At 38.8% G+C, this 21,248-nt stretch overlaps 2 protein-coding genes across 5 annotated transcripts; both read right to left on the bottom strand.

Moving 5' to 3' along the window:
• Positions 1 to 1,129: 1,129 nt before the first annotated feature.
• Positions 1,130 to 7,754, bottom strand: LOC102794345 (uncharacterized). Of its 4 annotated transcripts, none has more exons than XM_087834789.1 (10): positions 7,395 to 7,754; positions 4,580 to 4,723; positions 4,357 to 4,482; positions 4,157 to 4,267; positions 3,925 to 4,068; positions 3,754 to 3,834; positions 3,523 to 3,642; positions 3,312 to 3,452; positions 1,678 to 1,809; positions 1,130 to 1,599 (listed from the first exon to the last, which is right to left on the bottom strand). In XM_087834789.1, exons 1-10 carry the CDS (start codon positions 7,444 to 7,446, stop codon positions 1,526 to 1,528), a joined length of 1,125 nt encoding a protein of 374 aa, XP_087690915.1. In that variant the 5' UTR covers positions 7,447 to 7,754; the 3' UTR covers positions 1,130 to 1,525. The 4 variants fall into 4 exon arrangements, with proteins under 4 accessions (XP_087690915.1, XP_087690916.1, XP_087690918.1 ...); XM_087834790.1 differs by having other exon boundaries at positions 3,312 to 3,449; XM_087834792.1 differs by having other exon boundaries at positions 4,586 to 4,723.
• A 576-nt stretch (positions 7,755 to 8,330) lies between these two features.
• On the bottom strand, positions 8,331 to 21,192 carry kdm1b (lysine demethylase 1B). The gene is made up of 21 exons (XM_006794423.3): positions 21,019 to 21,192; positions 20,599 to 20,741; positions 19,324 to 19,445; positions 19,151 to 19,240; positions 17,832 to 17,943; positions 17,622 to 17,735; positions 17,500 to 17,538; positions 17,210 to 17,402; positions 16,904 to 17,088; positions 16,408 to 16,578; positions 16,208 to 16,282; positions 15,142 to 15,276; positions 14,448 to 14,619; positions 13,605 to 13,732; positions 13,102 to 13,233; positions 12,919 to 12,993; positions 12,693 to 12,809; positions 12,465 to 12,590; positions 11,921 to 12,043; positions 11,179 to 11,331; positions 8,331 to 9,498 (listed from the first exon to the last, which is right to left on the bottom strand). The coding sequence occupies exons 1-21, from the start codon at positions 21,032 to 21,034 to the stop codon at positions 9,415 to 9,417; spliced, it is 2,505 nt and encodes an 834-aa protein (XP_006794486.2). The 5' UTR covers positions 21,035 to 21,192; the 3' UTR covers positions 8,331 to 9,414.
• Positions 21,193 to 21,248: the final 56 nt, after the last annotated feature.

Genomic DNA, 21,248 nt, shown 5'->3' with positions numbered 1-21,248 from the left:
GTTGTCTTAAGAATGCTTTTCTCAAATTACCTTCTTGAACAACTTTCAAGTTGCCATTTGTACAATCGATGAAAGTATGTAAACACATATTGTTTAAGTAAAAACTAGTGATTTTTTTCTACAGATTTTCATACGACACCAGCGTAACATTAATTTTTTGTGTAATTTTCAAGTTTATTGACTAGTTAGCAACTCTTTATGGTACAGAAGTTATTTTAGTTCTGTTTATTTATGTGTATTACTTAAATGCTCCACTTTTCTTCAAAATGTTTTTTAACATGCCTTATTTATTTGTGTTTGGGTGTTTATTAATAAAGATTTTTACAAAATTATTTAAATAATATGCCATTTTAAATTTAAATGATGAATAAATAACAAAGGGAAGAGGTCATATAAAAAAAATCTAACAAAAATATCACCTTTATAGGTTAGTCAAAAGAAATCAGACAATTATTTGGAGATTTTAAAAGTCTAATAGTAGTTTTTCATTGTGTTTTGTTTTGGGGCTTTTTTCTTTTACAAATGGCAAGAAACGATCTAATTGCACCTTTTAAAATGTGAAGAAATTATTTACAAGCAATTTGACCATTTATTTATTATTTTAGGAAATTTTATAAAATCTTTTTCAGTGTTTATTATTCATTTATTTGTTATAAAGACATTTTAAATTAATAATAAAGCTAACTAGTTGCAGACCCTATAACTGTCTTATGGAAAAAGAAAATTGTGTAACTGTAGTAACCCTTTTTTTTTAACCACCAAGGTTTTCAAAACAAACACTAAAAACAAAACACTAATTACTTAGTTGCAGCTCTACTTTTTGAAGGTAGTACATTCTAACAGGACAAGTTAGCCAAGAAAATACAATTAAAAAAGGTTAATGAATAATGCCAGCTCTGTATGTAAGACCTATACAGAAAGCTGTACTGGGTGTGGGTGACCTCATTAGGTCAAATTGAAATGTAGAATCACTAAGAAAAAAGTGGTGTTTTTGTAATTACCACGCATACAAATCAATGTCTGTGATGGACAAATCTAAAGGCGTCCTTTGTGATTTGGGTTATTAACATGACAAACAATGACAAAAAACGAATCACTGAAAGCTGAACAAATGTGACTCTTATGTGAATTTCTTTGTGAAAGGACTTTAATTCCAACACAACAAATTTTTATAGCTGCATGCTGAGGGTGTACTTAAAGCTAAAATGCCTGAAAGGTGAAATGTAACTTACAGCAATGAGAGCTACACTGTTTTCTTCTTTTTTAAAAAATAAAAACAAATGAAACTCATAGGAATCAAAAACTGCAAACAATTGGCACGTAACATTAAAAAACATAGCATGAAAGAAAGTGCATAAAATCTTTAAGGAACCCACAAAATTTGGCCCCACACCTAAAATCTGGAGTAAAAATACAATGCGCATAAATTAACACATAGTGAGATAAAGCACAGTGAAGAACTTTACATGAACACTAACGGTGACCGTTATGTTTCACAACGCTTTGAGAAATTTGTTTCATTTACTTATTCTTCTTCTGAAGATTCTTCTGAACCGGCCGAGTCCTCCTCCTCTGGTTTTTCAGCAACATGTTTTTTTCCTTTCATGAATAAGAAAACTGTGTTATTTACTTTCATTTTACTGTAGCATTAGTAATGAGTTGGTATGCAGTTTGTACCTTTGCTGGCTTTCTTTAGGCTTCCTGCTGCCCCAGCGTGTCCAGCATCACACCTCTCTAGTAGGATTGTCAGGGTTTTGGTCACTTGTGGATGCTTCGCTGCCTTCAATGGCTTGTCATCTGTACTGTTACCTGATGAATCAGAAGCAATATTATTTAAAGTCCACATGAATACATGAGAGAAGCAGCATTCATAGTGTCAATATAAAATTGTACTTAGTAGTCAGTATAAGCTTTTAATGATATAAGTTTGCATATGATAAAATACTGCATGATGACCTTTTTATGACTTAGACTGTTGTCCACTACAAGACTGTTTTATAAATTCTTTCTCACAGTGATAATAGCTGAACAAGCTGTTATCATTTCACTCCTGCCAGGACAGTGGTTCTTAACCTGGGTTCGATCGAACCCTAGGGGTTCGGTGAGTCGGTCTCAGGGGTTCGGCAGAGCCTCCACCGTGCATGTATGCACGCACGGCCCATTTTGTGCACCAGTAAAAAACATATGTATGTCTTGAATTTGAAAAAAATCTTATTTTATTTTTCACTAAAGAGGGGTTCAGTGAATGCGCATATGAAACTGGTGGGGTTCGGTACCTCCAAAAAGGTTAAGAACCACTGTGCCAGGAAGAGGAGAGCTGGACACTTATCTGCGCTCCCTAACAAGAAGAGGGGCCGCGTCCTTCTGAATCTCATAACACACACACATACACCTGAACCACTCTTATCTTCACTCCCTACACACTAACATTCCTCTGCCTATGAATAGACGTATTCACTGTTGTATTACTTTTGTATATAAATAAAGACAAGTGCAAGAACAGAGCGCACATCACAGGGCCCCCACTCTGGTGTGAGCGTTCTGTGATCATGCCCTTGCAAGTAAAAGCTGCAGCGTCTGTGTGTTTCTACCTTTAGATTCTTAGCTGAAGAAGTGTCTTTAGAATAAATCTCTTGACACATAGACAAATGTGATTTGAAGTTGTGTGAAAAACAAACATAATGAAACACTAGACTGTGTGATTTCTGATGGGATTGTGCTCGCTGCTAAAACGCTGGTAGGTTGACGGGTTAACTAGAAAGCTTTTCCTGTGAAAACACATCAGAATTATCCACCAATCAGAGGCACAGCAGAGAGGGAAGACATGAAAATGCACCAATCAGACTGATAACTCCAAATGGCTAATGCTTACACTTGTGTCAGCTACCAAGACTTTAGCACATTCCTAGGTGTGGTGTACTTGTGTAATTTATGTAGTAGACTCCAGACAGTCTCTAGACGGCTTTGAGAAAATTAATATTCAAAGTTGACAAATTGTCCTCCTTGTTTATTGATAAACTGATGCCTGCAGAGTGAAAAATGTGAGCTCAAAATCAAATATTCAGCCAATTAAAGAAGCCGATTAAACAATTGTGACAAATTGTTTAATATTTCAGAAGCTTGTAAGACATATGTTTGTTACTACACCAAACGGAGCAGTATGGAAGTTTGTTTCTACCGCTAAAAATATATTAAAAAAAAAAACAATAAATGAATTTTGCATGGCAGAGCCAAGCTGAAGATTTCAACGTAATGACTCAAACTTCTAAGTTATAAATGTGACATCTCAGAGTGGTGTGGTCAGTCTTTACCTGGCTTCTTTCTTGGACTCCTAGAAGGTGTGCTCTTCTTCTTCCGAGTGGGAGCCTTTGTTTTGGGTTTTTTGATAGCACGAGGTTTTTTCACAAGATTAATCAACGGTTCTTCATCTGAGCTATCATCACTGACTTCTGCTAAAACAAAGATTGAAAATGTTTTAAACATTTCTTTGTTTTGTTCAAGTCATCAGTGCTGTGAGAGTACCTTTTCTCTTGTTCGATGCTCGCCCTCGTGTTACGGTGCTCTTCTTTGGGCTTTTCTTCACTGGCCTCCTTTTCTTGGCAACGAAGTCCACAAGGGGCACATCGTCATCTGAGCTGCTGTCTGCAAATAAAGCGCTGTTTTAAAATTCAAGAGCCTAAAAACGAAACTACCAACAGTTAAAACCTGCTTAAAATCAATCCTTGCGCTCAGCCTACTGAAGACTTTGCCTACCTTTATGTTTCGATGACTTCCTCTTTATCGCTGCCAGTGGCTCATCATCTGAGCTGTCAGTGGATGTCTCAGTATATTTAACTAAACAAAACAGCAACAAGTTATTTGAACTCAATAAAAGGTCTTGTGGGGTTTTTTTTATTTTAGTTGAGCTCAAACTTTCAAACCAACCCTTTTTCTTTGCAGCATTTCTTTTGGATTTGGTAACCGGGTTTGCTTTTTCAGCAGCTGCCCTTCTCTCGTGCCGTGACTGAGGTTTCTTGGCAACTTGACTCAAAGGCTCATCATCGGAGCTGTCGTCCTTGCCCAGTGACTCTGTGTGAGAAAAGGAATCCCAAAGTAAGTATCTGATATAGCAGATGTCTGACGATACCCCAGTCCACTGGAGAGAAAGTCATCTCACCTTTCTTCTTTCTACCAGCAGCTTTTTTGGTTGGAACTGAGGGAGGTTTTTTCACAGCTTTCAAGGACATTTTGGCAATTTTTATCAAAGGCTCGTTGTCAGAGTCTTCGTCTGTATTTAAACACAGAAAGCAAAAATGTGAAGCCATTCACTCTATACACAAGTCAGAAGAACAAACGATGAAAAGAGCATGTGGTCACCTGTGTTCTTGTTATTTGTGCTGTTAGATTTGGGTGGTGTGTTTTCCTTTTTCTCTTGTTTCTTAGGTGGTGCAAGGCTTGTCTTCATCTTTACTAGCGGCTCATCATCCGAGGAGCCATCTGAACCTGTGAGAGAAGATATAAACATGCAAAATGTAACCAAATAATTGGTCGGAGAAATATTTAGTGTAAACACTTTTACTGATAAAACAGCTGGTATTACCATCACCTTTGTCCTTTTTTGATTTATTGTTGGAGTTGGAGGATAAGCTGCGGGTATTGTCGCATGACTCCTTCTCATCACTCTGTTGCCTCATCAGCAGCTTTGATAGAGGCACTAAGTCCTCATCACTGCTGGAGCTCACATCTGATTAGTCAGAGACACAGTCGGATAAATAACTGTAAATATCAGTATTTTTGGTACAGCAAATGTAATAATGTAGTTAATGTTACTTTAGAAAAAAGAATAAGCTACTTAATATGAAATCTTTTCAAAAATCAAATCATATTTGTGATTTAATAAAAAAACAGCATTCATGTGATGATCTCTTATTGCATTCACCTTCATTTGACACACTGATTATTATTACGATTAATTCCTTTATTTGAACAGGTCATCTCAGATCAAGATCTTTTTTTCAACAAAGACAAAAAAAATACACGACTTTAGACAGACAGAGAAGAACGCAATATACATGTTCATAAATAAAACAGGATGTTCAAAGGTAGTTGCAAAGAACCCAGTGCACAATAATACCATGGCTTAAGAGGCTTCAAATTGGATGCAGAATCATTCATATAAACAAGGTCGCAATAAAAATAAAACATAAATCTGCAGACTGTGCTATGATGCTACACCCAGTGGATGAGAAACAGCGTTTCTTTCTATACAAAAATCCAATGTTGATCTTTAACTTTCTTGCCACAGTTGCACCATTTCATACTGTATGTCATATGGTGCAGTATGATTGTGAAATGACAACTTATTTAGCAATATCCATTTATCATGCATTGGCTCAGTACATCCCTTTCTTATCATATGCTGAGTACATCATCATTTTCTTCTTCTTTCAGATGCTCCCTTTTGAGGGTCATCACAGCAGATCATCTGCCTCAATCTCAACCTTTTCTTAGCAATCTCCTCTGTCATACCAACTCCTCCAATATACCCATCCATATATATCCCTCTGCACATGTCCAAACCATCTCAGCCTTGTCTCTCTAACATTGTCTCCAAACAGCTCAACCTGAGATGCCCCTCTGATGTACTCATTTCTAATCTTATCCATTCTGGTTAGTCCCCATTACAATCTTAATATTGTCAACTCTGCCTCCTCCAGCTCGTCCTCCAGTGTTTTTGTCACCATCTTCAAAACATACATCATAGCAGGTCCACCTGGTCCCTGCTGATCACAATGTCGTCTACAAACATCCTACTCCATAGAGACTCCTGTCTGACCTCATACATGACCCACTGCAAAGAAAAAAGGACTGAGACCCAGTCCCCAATGTAATCCCACCTCCACCCATTACACTACTATCTCACTGTACTCACCATGACCATCATCATGTCCTGCACCTCCATCAAACCTTCTATATTCTTCTCCATCAACACTCTCAAAACATCACGTTTGTAGTATTATTTTTCAGAAAGAAATCGTACTGCTCCTCACAGATCGTCACCTCATAACTTCTCTTCTCAGCCTAGCTTCAACAATGACTCATCAACTCTATCCCTCTGTAGTTACTACAGCACTGAACATTTCCCTTATTCTTGAAAATCAGTACCAGTCTGTCTTTTCCATCCCTCAGGCATCCTCTTACTCTCCAAGTAGTCACAGGAGCACATTCAGTGAGAGACTGAGATTACCAAAAAGCACCACTGCACAACACAGGAAATCATTCCTGTCGTGGCCATCTCCCTGTACAACTCCTCCACCTAATACACTGTAAACACTGCAATAATAGTTACACCCTTTTTTGCACACGCTCTACAGTAAAATAGCAAATTACAAAATTCACAGATTCAGAATTAAATGTGAATCATATATATTCCACCTCTGTAAAATTCTTTGTCAATATTCTTGATATTTATAATCACCTCTGTAATATCCGTGATGTGTATAATTGCGCAATTTGTATATATTAGCGCTACTTCATAAGTTTGTAAACTCTGTAACGTATTGTATTATTTAAATAGTTTAGTCTGTTACTGTTACTGTCTTGGAGCAACTGTAACCCACATAATTTCCTTGGGGATTAATAAAGTATTCTGATTCCAAAGACATTCTCTCCTAGACTTCTCCATACTTCCACAGGTATGTCATGTCTTCATCTCTCCCCACCCTTCATTCTCTTCATAGATGCCCTCAGTTACTCCTTACTACTCACCCCGGCCCATTTTCTCCATCCGTAGTGTCGAGTTGCATACAAAACTCACTTTGAGCCTTCACTTGCCATCTTTTTCTGATGCCTAGCATCCCTAGTATTCTGTCCTTTCTTTCCCTTTGAATACATTCCTGATAATCTATGAATATACAGCCACTCAATGATGTATCTGGTCCACACTGAGCTAATCTTAGCTAGACTTATCATTGATCAAATATTGGGGATTTAATTATGTATTACTATAAAGGCACATATTTTCTTATATGAATTTAAAATCTCCAAAGTCAAAAGCAAAACGTACACGTGAATGTGGTCTAGTTACACGTGCAATAACTGTAGTATGAGGAGAAGAGCGTAGTGTTTAGCTAAGTTTCCATTATCCATCACAGTTTATCATTAATACCAGAAGTACGTCTTGTGTGCAAAAGTGATGTTTTGCAAAAATCTCTGATCAAACCATACCCACCGTTAAAAAAATTATTACTGAATTAAATCAGGTTAAACTTTTTCATGATTAACGCTTTTAAATCAAGCTATCAGCAGTGGCGTGGGTGCTTTACCGCGAAGTTATAAGCTAAGTTAGCAGTTAGCTGCGCAGTTCAATAACATGTATGCCTCTTCAGGTAAAATTAAGAAGAGCATCCGGCTACCTGGAGAGTCGTGTGCCACGTTAGCGTGCAGGTCAGCGGTGCTACAGTCCATTATGTTGGTCAGTGTAAGCAAATATTGCTCTTCATCCAAAACGCGCCAACTTGATTTTACTGTTACTTGATTTTCGCTGTGGGTTGAAGGTGGCGGGTTGTTTCAGCTGCCTCTAAGATGTATTTATGAGCCGATATTAACAGAACCGACCCGCAATCTAAAGCTACAGTTCAACAAGCAGATTTTGCAATAACGGGTGTAATACGGTCCCAGCTCATGTTTGATTTGTTTACTTCCGCTTTAGTTTGGGGAGGGAAAGCACTTGGGCTCGCATTGATGACGCTTATTAACGTCATTCGTCTACTGGTTCCACGGTTGCCTCGCAACAAAACCTAGCAACTAATCTAAACCAGAGTCAGACATGGCGCAGAAGGAATTCTGGATTTGAAATAAAAAGAAAACATCTGTGAAAGAAATTCACAGTCTTCATTCCGTCATTTGTTATTTTTTACTATTAATGAAATATTTATTTATTATTACTTACTTTTTTGGGACATAGTCGACTAACCTTTTAAGGAGCAGTAAGACTACTCGATGTTTGCTCAAAATAAACGTAGTTATTTTTTATTAATAGAAAATTAATATGAAGAATAATTCATAATTGTTCAGATTGTTTAGTGGTTCAATAAACAAAACATTCCTCTGAAAATGGACAAATATACGGACTGAAAAAAATGAAACAAGCAGCCAACGCCCAAAGAAAATTTTTTAAAAGCCTGGAGAACTACTACTCAACACCTTTAAAAAATTAGAAGAAAGTCTGTCGCCTTGGAAGCAAAATATAAAGCAATGAGGAGGAACCCAAAACATTTGTGTAGTTTCTGTACGATTCTGATCTTAGTATGACTTAAGCAGGGAAAAAAATAATCCAAGAGTAAACGTGATTACTGTGGCAGTTGGTAGCTCAGTTTATTACACACATACAAGATAAATACTAGAGCACTCTAATGACAAACAGGACATGACCACATACTGTAAATGTGCTGATCTAGACAATGATATGAACCTAATGACAAATCCGTCAATATTAATCAAAAAAAAGTGAGAAGAGTCTGCTGCTCAACAATCCTCAGGAAATTAACTGTTCAAGAATAAATACAAGAGCAGTGTGGCGTTTTAATACTTTGGTTAGTTGTGGTTTTTCTTCACAAAAACCTTTAAAACTGTCAGTTCTTATCATTTTACTCTATGACTCATTAGGTTTAGTTTGATGGGTGAAAAGTGTCCTGAACGCATCCCTGAGAAAATATGGGAACAACCAGGTGATCAACCTTAGCTCAAAGGGTCATTCAATTTTTCACAGGTGATTTTTTTTCATTTTGTTGTTGTTGATTTAAATAAAGAGCTACTTTAGAGGTACTTGTATTACATATATATATCCTTTCATCCAGTCAACTTCACCATTTATAGCAACACACGACTCACAAATAGAACGAGTCAAATCACTACAGTTGTAGAAAACATTGGTAATTCTCAAAGAAGACATGTTACATATATATATATATATCCTATAATTACTTAAAACCTGATGATTGGAGGTTAAATTATATTCGGTTAAGTTTATGATCAGATCACTCAGATTTTCCAATGTTTCATGCATTGCTATCATTAAAACAAAATACCATCCTCGTTTCCAGCACAGCAGAGTTAGGCAGAGCTGCTTAGGGGCTGTGGAGACTTCCTCATAATTTTGTTTTTCTTTTTTTTGCATCTTGTCACCAACATGTTACCGGTTGGATTTTGATATAAATAAAAAGCACTTGTTAGATATGTAGAGCCAGGCCCTGGCTAACCCCGCTACTGAAAAATCATTCATGACACTTTGCTGATCAGATACATTACAGCACAGCAAAACAGTGTTTCAAGTGGAGCAAGTGAGACAACACAGTCCGACTTTATTAATGGTCTGTTGTTCGGTGCAACCCGTGAGTCCGTGCTGGTGTTTATGAGTGCTCTAGGAGTGACAGGTTACATAGCGGCCATCTTGCTGGCCTCTCTGACGCCACTGAGGTAGGCTCCCGTCACAGTCTGAGGAAAGTGTCTGTTGGTTGCCTGATATAAGGGACAAAATGCATTACAAGCACATTTCACGGACACAGATAGTTTAAAAATACCCATATACACTCATGGCCACTTTGTTAGCTACATCTTCTTAATATTGTGTTGGACCTCCTTTTGGTCTTCAGAGAGGTTAGATAGGCTATAGAATATAAATAATAATCAGGAGGTCCAGGAAACATCCGTACCTTCTTATACCAGCAGCTTGTACCTGTGATACAAAGCAGAATGGATCCATGCTTTCATGTTATCGATCGCAAATTCTGACCCTTCCATCTAAGTGTCACAGCAGAAATAGAAACTTATCAGACCAGACAACACAATTCCAACTTTTTGTTGTCTAGTTTTGGTGAGCCTATGAGAATTGTAGCTTCAGTTTCCTGTTCCTGTGTGGTCTTCTGCTGCTGTAGCCCATCTGCTTCTAGGTTTGGCATGTTTTGCATTCAAAGATGCTCTTCTGTTTCACTTCAGTACAATGGGTGGTTATTTGAGTTACTGTTACCTTAGTATCAGCTCAAAGCAGTCTGGCCATTTTCCTCTGACCTCAATAAGGCATTTTTGCTCAGAGAATTGCATTCTCCATAAACCATATACATGGTTGTGTGGAAAAATCTCAGCAGCTATGAAAATACTCAGACCATCCTGTCTGGCACCAACAACCATGCTACATTCAAATTCTCTCAAATCTTCTTCTTTCCCATCTGATGCTCAGTTCGAGCTTCAGCAGGTCATCTTGCCCATCTCTACAAATCCAAAACACACCGAGCTGCTTCCATGTGTTTTGCCAATTAGATATTTGCATTAATAAGCATTTGAAAAGGTGATGATATACTAACAAAGTGGCCTTAAGTGTATAGGGACCATTTCCACATTTTAATTTGTCAGAGCAGGAAAACAACAGGAGAGAAGGATACGAGGCCTGACTGCTGCTCCAGAATCATTCTTATTGAGCAGAGCAGCTTACTGGAAGACTTCATTAAATTAAATCACCGTAATAACATTAACATAGACCTGTTACAGGGGAAAGACATCAAAGCACTGACCAAATGAATTTAGATTCTCTAACTGACAAATCATAAGCAAATTCATCCTTATCTTAGGTCAGTTTTAGTGTTAAACAGCTCTAGAACATCAGAAAAGTTATCTTTGAATAGAAATCTTTGTTGGACATCATCTACAGAAGACTCAAATATCATTTAATCCCCCCCGCCTCAACCTGCTGGATTGAAAAAGAGATGCCAGAGATAGTGTGAATAAATGTAGAATGTCTGTGGCTCACATAAACTTTGCACTCTTGCCTTTGTAGAAGAGATTTAGGGAAACAAGCAGTAACACAAAAGGCTGCTTAATGATATTTGGAGCTGAGTTTCCAGACCGTCAACCTCAAGGTGGATGACTTCTGTCAACGTTCAGTCAGACTCTAAAACGAATATTTAAAATGATTCCTGTAAAAATAGCTGAAACATGAGGCGGCTCACTATTACAGGCCTTGTGCGACTCAATTTCTACAACAAAGATTAAGAATGCAAAGTTAGTGTGATCCATACAGCCACAGCAGGATCGTGTTAATGCAAAACACATTTATGTAAAATAGAAATGAAATAAATGCCTCAGTAGCACTTCATAAAACCTGACGTTTCTGGACTCATTTGGTAAAAATTTGAAAAATGTTACCTCGCCAGCAAAGAACACCTTTCCCTGCACGTCTTCAGCGAGAATGTCGTAGGCCTCTCCGCTGCCCCCTGTCTTCACAAAGCTGTAGGACATCTGGGACCAGATGTCTTTGCTCCAATGAGTGATGAAGAAATTCATTGGCTCAGGAACCTCCTAAATACATGCATATATAAATCTGAACTTAAATGAGAGCATTGGGGACTAAAAAAATAAATAAAAGGAAAAAATGAAAAAACAGGAATCCAGGGGAAAATAATACACCTCTAATTAGGAGATATACAACATTTCAAGTCAGCATTGTCCAAAATATATTTTAATGGCTGTAGGTAGAGGTGTTCTTTCTGCCCTTGTAGTAATATAATTTACAGACCTTTTTTTTCTTTTTAAATTTCTGTATCTTAAAAAAAATAAAAAGAATAAATATCAAAAGTTGTTCAGTTGTTTTGTGTAAATATCTGACAAAATGAGTCTATGAATATTGATTGATGGATGTTTGGAGTCCTTAAATACTTTAATCTCTGACAGAGGATCTTAATTCAGTGTGATATTTCCCCAGGTATTGAATCCAAATTAATTTTCTTGGAAGGTTTCTGGTAATATCATATAACAAATTTCAGGCGGAGTTCTCTCTCATTTCAAAAATATGATTTTTGTTTCTTTTAAATACTCCTATTATTTCTTTATTATTCTCAAACGTCTAAGTATAACTCCTGAAAGATTTTAGCAGAAGTAGGAGGATTACCTGCTCTTTGAAAAGTTCCCGCAGTACCCTCATGCACTCATCGACCACCTCTTTGTCCTCCATGTCCCGCACAGAAGAAACAGCGTCACCACTGATAATAGACATCAGCACAGCCTGCTTCCTCTACACAAACACACATTTAAACCATTAGATTCTGTATTAATCTCCTCCATCTTTTTCTACACCATTTGTCAATTTAAATATAAATACAATTTTGCACCCTAAGACCAGCGGCTCTAACTTTTCTGGCCACGTGGATAAACTTCTTATTCGTTTGGCTGTTTCTCTGATTTGTCGATCATCTGCCACCATCTTACCCCATTTCTAGCATCCTCTTCTATTGCACCTACGCTTTGCATGTCCTCCTTCACTGCATGCACGAACCATTTCTTTACTCTTCATCCTTTCCTCCTGCCTGTCATCTCCATCTTCACCATCTTTGTCCAATACATTCACTCTCCTTCATCTGCACATGTCCAAACCACCTTAGCTTTGCCTCTCTAACCTTGTCTCCAAACCGCTCAACACAAGAACAAAAACACACCTGTGGATCCAGGTCGTAGAAGACACTGAACATGCCTCTCTTTTCAAGACCTGGTGGGATGTGACCGAAGTAGTCTGCTCCTTGGATTTTTTTGTCCCAGAATCTGTACGGGAACTGAAGCGAGATCTGCACACAGAACAAAGAGTAAATATGAGCAACTACTGGGAAGCAACTTCATCATCCTTTTTATTCTAATGCAGCACAGTAGGTTAGTTGAACTTTAATGACCTTTTCTATTATACCCGCCCCCAGACTGTGGATCGCCTTCAATTTCCTTTCAGGAAGTGGAGGGTTGAATTGAATCAGGTTCCTCTGAAGCAAAGTCAAAGGAACTGTAACAAGGACCTGAAAGATGACATTAGGCTGTTAGAGTAACTAAAAGATTAACTGAGATCATAAGATTCTGTATTTAGATAACAGAAACTGTACACTATCACAGAAAAGATGTTTTTACCTTCTGTGCTGTCCACTGCGACCCATCAGAGGAGGTAACTTTGACAACGTCACCTGAGTAATCAATGGCCTGAACCTACAATTTTTAAAAAGTAAACTTTTATCTAATAAGCATAAGACTTCAAGAATGTAACGCAGGTGGATTCAAGGTAAATGATAGAGTTTAAAAAACTGGAATACAGACCGGACACTTTGTGTGGATGTCGAGGCCCTCGGCCAGTTTGTAGAGTAAAACAGAGTAGCCCTTGGTAAGCAAAGTGTGGTCTCCTGAGAATTGGGCAAAAAATTCATTGTGGTCCCAGGATCTTGCCGATACCTACAAAAACAGCCAGAAAAATACTAATTCACTTTCAGTCCCAGTGCTATAATCTAATACAATTTACATAAATCCTCACAAATAAAAAACACAATATGTTCGACTACATTCACCTTAAAATTTCTTTCTTAAGGGATCAGAAACACTGAAAGACTTTCCACTAAAAATAAAAAACAAACCTCACACCTCAAACAGACTAATTCTTATTAGTCATCTCAGAGCGTGAATAATTTCCGATGTGGGAAGTTACAGTTTTCATCATAATAAACACCCAGCCTGAGCTTTCTGTTAAACTCAGAAAAAAATCCTTAGAATTATATCGATTAAAACAAAATAAATCTCAAAGCTCTTTTTAAGTTTAGTTTCCAGACCTGGTCTAATGTGCTTCCACAGGCAAACTCCAGGTTGCTGAGGTGAAACTGAAGCACCTTCTCTTCCAGCTCACTGAATTGCATCCCAGACTCCTGGAGAAAGTTCTTCTTAACTTCTTGGACTTTTTCTGTAATGAGAAAATGCCACAGACACAAATATTTCCTGTTTCTGTACAGGAGCTTTGCTGAGGAGCACTCCTCCAGAATATGAAAGATGAACTTAAGAGTTCAAATCTGAAACATGAAGCCAATGTGAAAGTTAACCATGCATTGTATTGGCCAGCAGGGGGCGACTCATTTAGTTTAAAAAAAGGACTTGCACAGAAGAAGTCTTAGGAAATATGATCCTACAAGTCGGTTGATCTGTGATCTTAGCAAACACTTCTCTGATGATTTTATGATCTTATTTGCTAGTTTCTAGGCTTATTTAATACAATATTCATTTAATAAATTATGGTTCCTTTTAAAATTAAACTGACAAAAAAGCAGGGTGTGTTTTAGGGCGAGCAGCTGGACCTCACTCACAAGTGTCATAGTGGCTATGGACATCTTTTATAAACAGTCTTTGATTTTAGAACTACTTCTTAATAAAACAGCCATGACATCAGTATTTTATACACAGAGTTCAAAGTCCTGACTGCAGCGTAATTATTGGCTGATAAGTGGAAACACTGCCGTAACTGCTAGTGGGGGGGGAAATCATTTTAAGAAATATTTTCTAAGATCATGACCCAAACGTGATGAGGCAAGAGTAGCTTTGTGAGACTTTTCTTCTCTCATTGGGAATTCTCATCAAAAAGAATTAAACAAGAGGAGCTTCAGTGAAACACATGATGACAGCACCTCCCAGTGGTGTGTCCTGGTTCTGCGACTTGTCCTTCCTCCATTCTGACACCACATCCAGGATGGCATTAAAGTGGAAGTCCATGCGCTTGTCGATGGCAGGGTCAGTGACCTGCCCTCCCTCCTGAAAGAGGTCACATCGCTCTCCGAGCTTGTGCATCTTGATGCCCAACTGCAGGAGAGAAGTCACAAAAGGGTACCTAATAGTAGTGTTTTTTTTTGTTTTTTTTATTTATGAAATTTAATATGCATTTAAAAAAAAATTACAGACAGTGGAACAGTGGTTCCAAAACTAGAGAGCACAGCGGGGCTAAATAAAAATGATGCATGTCTGTGTACTGTGAGCATGGACAAGTCTGTAAAAAGGAATTCCAGGTAAACTTAAATATATACAACAAAACAAACAAAACTATGATCAGCATATCTCAACCCTAGGTTCACCATGGCAGGTAAAGAAGACTGAACACAGGTGGCACAGTTTAAAAATATTAACTTCTAAGAGTATGAACTTGGAGAGTCCCAAAGTGTCCTGTAACCTGTCCTTTCAATAATGCAACACTGAAGTTGCATTTCTGCATTCATTACAAAAAGGAAAAGGGTCTTAAAAATATTTTGGCCTTAAAACTGAAACTTTTGCGAAGCTCTGACTTAAGATTTATCAGAAATAGGTAAAGTTCAGCACATTCATTCTTACCTGTTCACACATCAGGGCAATGGGGTTGTTTACACAGCCATTAACGATTTGAGCTCCTCGACCCACAGTGACACCCAGAGAGGCATCATCCCACACCCGACCACCTATTCTGTCTCTCGCCTCGAGCACCACCACCTGTAAGCCCAAACAAACGAAGACTGTATGTAAAACTCATCAGGGTGAAATACACTCACAGAGCAATTCATTAGGTACACCTGTTCAACTGCTTATTGATGCAAATATCTACTCAGCCAATCACATGGTAAAACCCAATGCAGTTAAGCAAGTTAACTGCATTGCAGTTAAGTTAAGCATGTAGGATCAGAATGGATAAGAAAGGTGATTTAAGGAACTTTGAACGTGGCATGGCTGTTGGTGCCAGATGGGCTAGTCTGTGTTTCTCAGTCTACTGGGATTTTCCCCACACAACCACCGGGCCCGAAAAAGAAAATATGCAGTGAGCAGGATTTCTCTGAGCAGAGGACATTTTCTTGGCACACTACGCCAAGTGTGCATAATACCCTCAGTTAGTAAGAACTGAGCATTTGTAAACAGTAAAACACCCCATATGTCATTCCCCATACGTTGTGAATACAAACAATGGTAGTAAACATAGTTTTAGATAGCTCTATATAACTTGTTTATCACTTTGACGTTCAGATCTATTGACTGACATTGAAGGAGAGGTCAAAGGTCAGATGTGACATGATATTTTAAATCTTTATATGGTACTTTCTATGTTGACAATACGCACCACACTTACAAAAACCATCATTTGTAAGTTACAAGGCTTTGGTGAAAGTAGGTTGAATTTTAATGGATTGCTAACATGACTCCAATCTACACCCTTATAAAGAATTCATTAAAAACTTTTAGAGCTATCGTGTTTACAGAGTGAATGATGTGCACAGAAATACTACCAAAAACACAACCTTCTTGGCAGACAGCAGAGAAATGAAATGTTTTCATGGTCATACAAACAGGAAACTTCCTAAGCAAAATTAACTATTTGATCACAATCAGGGAAAAGATGCAACGAGACTCCAGGTGACATGAGGATCTTTACCTGAGTGCCAAAGTTTTGCAGCTGGCGTGCAGCAGCCAGTCCTGAAGCCCCGGCACCGATGATGATAACATTTTTCTGCATAAAATCATAAAATGTACAAGCTGCTAAAAGGCATAAGAAAATAAGTAGTAGCAAAAACAATAAAAACGTCACATGACAGTACAGATGTGTAATAATCTTGTGTAGATGAGGACGCTCACAGAGCAGTATGTTTCTGGGAGCAGAGGCTGTTTTGCTGCCAGCACACCAGTGTTGATGAGACCCTTCCTGGTCATGAAATGGAGCACTCGGTCCAACTCCTGCACGCAGCGCACACGCACCAACCCCCGAACAATGATGTGCTGGGCACATTTCTCTGAAGTCAGCACCTCCTTCAAAAACAGGAAGGAAAAAAGGAAGAAAATCTAATTGTTTTATTTGTTTGTTGTTCTTTTGGAGACTTCTGTTCCTTTTTTGTAGGAAAAGGTGAAAAGAACGCACACATATTATATATAGCCTAGTTTAAACATATTAAACTGGTTGAGTTTTATTATTTGTACAAAGACAAATCCCATGACACCTCTGAATTTAAACAAAATATTTTTCTACACTAAAATAAAATTTAATTAAAAAAAACATTGGTGATTCTGAGTGATCTTTTTCACCCTTATTTGAGATTTTAAATGACCCCAGTGGTCACTTTTGTCTTTGTTGTACCTTACAGTTCTTGTGCCAGGAGGCCAGGATAAGGTTACGCAGAGCCAGATACATGGTGGGATCGCGGGAAAACTCTGGAAACTCATAAAGCTCATCTAGCTCCATCATATCAGGCCGCACACACAGAGCCTTTCCGCACTCATTTGGCTGGTAAAAGGGCTGGAAGTATGAACACAAGCCTGGAACTGAGGGACATAATAATGATCGGGATCTCCAATGGGGACACAAAACAGTAATTATGTGTACAACATAGCATGGTGAATAGTAGGTGTTTAAATATGGCATTTTTTCTGAACTCAGACTTACTTTGAGGCTGAGCAGCTCTGCAGTGATCCGCCCTCAGCTCGCCCAGAGACATGTTGCTAGAAGAACCTGATGGACTCATCCCCACACAGTCGGGGTAGTACGCAGTGAGGAAAGGGGTGGCTGGGCTGTCTTTAAACAGTGGCGGCAAAATGAGCATTGAATGCCACCAGCTGTCCGTCACCTCTGCCACTCTCTTCAGGAATAAAACAGCTCAGCATTAAACAAATGCAGTAACTTGTAAAGTTTACACACTGTCCTCAAACAGATTCTAGCAAACATAACTAGCTTACCAAGTCCTCTGGTTGGGAGCACTGGTCGGGTTCCTCGCTCTGTAGGCAAATGAGCAAGATTTTTATCAGAAAAATAGATTTTGTCTTGATGGGGATGGATGATTATATCTTTCCCTCTTTACCTTAATGTTACTGAACTTCATCCCACAGCGGTATGCTGCTGCTAAGGAGGCAGTGAGCTGGATCTCCTTGGTCAGCTGGCGCCACTTCCTGCAGTCGGGTTTGGTGCATTGAGCCTGAAGGAAATGAACATGACAGTATTTATGACACGTAGCTACATGTGTGAACAGTTAATACATTTATCTAGAACCAGAAAAGCTTCTTATACATACCCAGTATGGCAGCTGCTGATCTGCCATGAAAGCTTTAAGACTGGGCTCACTTTTCCCATTACTAGTCCACACTTTCTTCCACGAAGCAAAGGTTTCAAAGCCGTCTTTGTGACTGAAGTGAAGGAGCGAAAGAAAAAAAGTTATTCTAATTATTTTGACAAGTAACTCACAGCTTCAAAGTTTGGTAGTGCAGAAACAATGTAAATAGGTCTGAGGAACATGTGACAAGATTATTTCAAAAGTAATATTACTGAACCCACGGCTGTTTCAGGTTTGCGTGTATACAGCGATACATACTTATAATTTAATGACTCAAAGCAAGTGGCAAAAATAAACAGCACTGATATGGGGAAAGAAAAAAAAACTCAGATTAAATGTTATGCACTGGTTTCCTCCCTTCTAGAAAGAACATTGAAGGGAAAAAAAGATAGAAAAATATCAATCCATCCAATTATCCTTTCAGCAGCAGTTTCATTGACGTCTAGATTTCCCTCAACTAGGCCACCTCTTCTAGTTCTTCTGAGGGGACACAAAGGAATTCCCCAAACCAGCCATAGGGCATAATTTTTCCAGCATGTCCTAAATTTTTCCTGGGATCTCCTCCCAGTCTGATAAGTGTGAAACAGATCCTAGATGTGCCAATCAGATGCTGAACCACATCATGTGGCTCCTTTCAACGTGGAGGGGTTCCTGCTCTAGTCTTGACTTGCTCCTGAATGATTAAACTGCTCACCCTGTCTCTAAGGGAGAGCCCAGATACTCTTCAGAAGACACTCATTTCCGTTGCTTGTATCCATATCGGTTTCTTCTCTTTGCTCGCAGTAATTAGAGAGAGTAGGAATGTAGATCCACTGGTACATTAAGATGTTTATTTTTTTCACTCAGCACTGCAACCAACCAGTACAACATCTATAACACTTTACATGATGCATTAATCTGACTGTCAGTGGATTGATGTGAAATTCTGAGCTTTTTAAACCACGTGTCAGTCAGAACAGTTGTTTGTTGAGGGTTCTGCAGTTTCTTTTCTTTTACACCGTTTAAATATGCTTCTTTTTGCAGGGAGGAGTTTGCTGTTATAAATGTTGTCTGTATGTAACTGTAATTTTGTGCCTTCCTGGTATGTTAACATTTATTATTAAATAGATTGCTGCAAACGAGAGAGGGAAGCGTGCCACTAAATTTCTGAAATGATGGAAACCATAAAATATTCATCTTCTCAACTTAATGTAGCAGAAATCACTGTAAACAACTTAAAGAGGCATTTTAAGCAGTGCTACAGAAACACTGTTCATATCTTCAGCCTGCATTTGTCTCACCTTCTGTAGTAGTGATCAAAACACTCATTGCAAAAATGCTCCCCACATGATAGATGATACCACCGCGACGTGTACCCATTTTTAGCACATCTGAAAAGAGACAAGAAGTGCTGTTTGAGAACTGTAAAAAGTGATATAAGTAACTATTTGATTTACCTGACATCTGATGTTACCTTTCAGATGCGCTTGCAAAACAAACAGGGTACATGGCAGAACACCCGGCCTTCTCACATTTTCTGTACTTCTTCTCAGACTGGTCATCTTCTTCCTCTGTGTCTGTAGCTTTTCTTTTGCTCTGTAATCCAAAGAGAAAAATGAAATATCATGAGATTCATTCCTATGTCCAATTCACAATCACAATTTAATGTAACATACACTCCAAGACAACCACATGCAGGCCAACATACAAACACTACATGGAAAAGCCCTAGCCTAGCTTCAACCCTACGATCTTGTTGCTTTGACTGGACAGTTCTAACTAGCCTTGGTTTTTAAAGTAATTTCTTTGAGACAGACTTCAGGAACACATAATATATACAGAAATACATATTCTGACTATGGGCATAAATTTAATTTGAACAATGTGGTGCACATATTATATAGGGGGCTTAGGAATCTCCCTGTAAATTATGGGATTTGGTTAAAGTTAGCAGGAGAAGACTAGAAATAATGAAGGTTTCAAGTACCTTGGTCCTGTCAAACTGTATCAAATGAAAGCTCAAAACCTAAGATTGTGGCAAGGATAACACAGCTGTCATAGCAAGCGTTACGGGAATCTAGAGACAAAAACATCTGTCTCCGATCCAAAGTCTACCTGCTGTGCTCCGTTGTCTTTTGAGTGTCAGTAGTGTCTTCTTACGGCAAAACCGTAAGAAGAATCGTAGCATAAGTTGAGATGCTACAGGAAGATCTCATGCCCTAAACCTGTGACAGGTATAAAAGGTCTGCATAATCTCTTTGCAACTTGAGATGGTATATAGAGTGTCTCCGGTTTTTCAGGCCTTGTGAAAACCATACTGCAAGGAACAGTTAAGTGAATGCAGAGACAAAACAGACAGATTAAGATTATGGGTGGATAAGATCTGTGAACAGGTAGGCATGAACCCCACAGAGACCCAGAGAGTGGTGGCCCAACAACCTCAACAGAGGTCAAGGGGCAAATCCTCATAACTTCATGAGGTGTGTTGGTGGTATGTTGACTAAGACTTCTACGTCTACATCACTGCCAATCAACTGGCTTTAAAAAGTGCTTTGTTGATGAATTGCTTAAACACTGCCCCCTGACAACTAACCTTCTAGTATAATAATAAAAGCAAAATTTACCTAAAACTGCACACCTGGAAACATTAAAAACCAAACTGAAACCTTTGTGTGACCCTACTTTGCATGAATGCGAACTGAAACTTAACCGAGATATAGTCAGTATATTAACTCATTGTGTACCTTACCTGACCAGGTGGAGGGTTGTTGGTGCGCTTCACCCGGACGTTGACCTGCCTTCCTGAGGAGCGCAGTGTCTGTCCGTCCCCTGGTGACTCCCCGGAGCTCCTCTTCTTGGCTCTCCGTGCACCAGAAGCATTACCGGGATAGTCTTAACACCAATGACAACAATATAATAGTGACTGTGTAGTGCAGCTCGGGCCTCTGTTAACGCCAACAAAAGATATTTATGACATAGAACACGTGTGCAAAAACATAGAATTCACTCAGGTTATAAATAGCTGAAAAAAAGCGACCGAAACACGAGGCCAATTGGTATGTAAACATAGCAAAGACGCGCACATTAGCCAGCTCTTTAAATCCGCCCAACAACGTCAGCTGTCACTTTAGCACCTAGCAAGCAGCAGCGGCGCCTCTTTAGCACTGACCTGCGTCCGACAGCATGACTGCCCGCGGGGTTTCTTACAAGCCCTCGACGTCCAAGTGAAATTCTGAGACGCCTTTTTGCTTTCAATCGTTGTTTTGTCTCGATTTTATTGTTGTGGGGACAAAAATCAATGCGCTGTCGTTTCCAGAATACCACTTCCGGTTTTGAAAAGGAAATGGGCGTGTCGCTCTGATTTTTGAACTCTGCCGCTCTCCGTACTGCCAGGGTAAC

Source organism: Neolamprologus brichardi, chromosome 22 (genome assembly GCF_056152115.1).
Source record: "Neolamprologus brichardi isolate AB-2024 chromosome 22, ASM5615211v1, whole genome shotgun sequence".
In the NCBI taxonomy this organism is placed as follows: Eukaryota; Metazoa; Chordata; class Actinopteri; order Cichliformes; family Cichlidae; genus Neolamprologus; species Neolamprologus brichardi.
The sequence above is the reverse complement of the archived record's forward strand: the minus strand, read 5'-3'. Positions and strand labels throughout refer to the sequence as shown.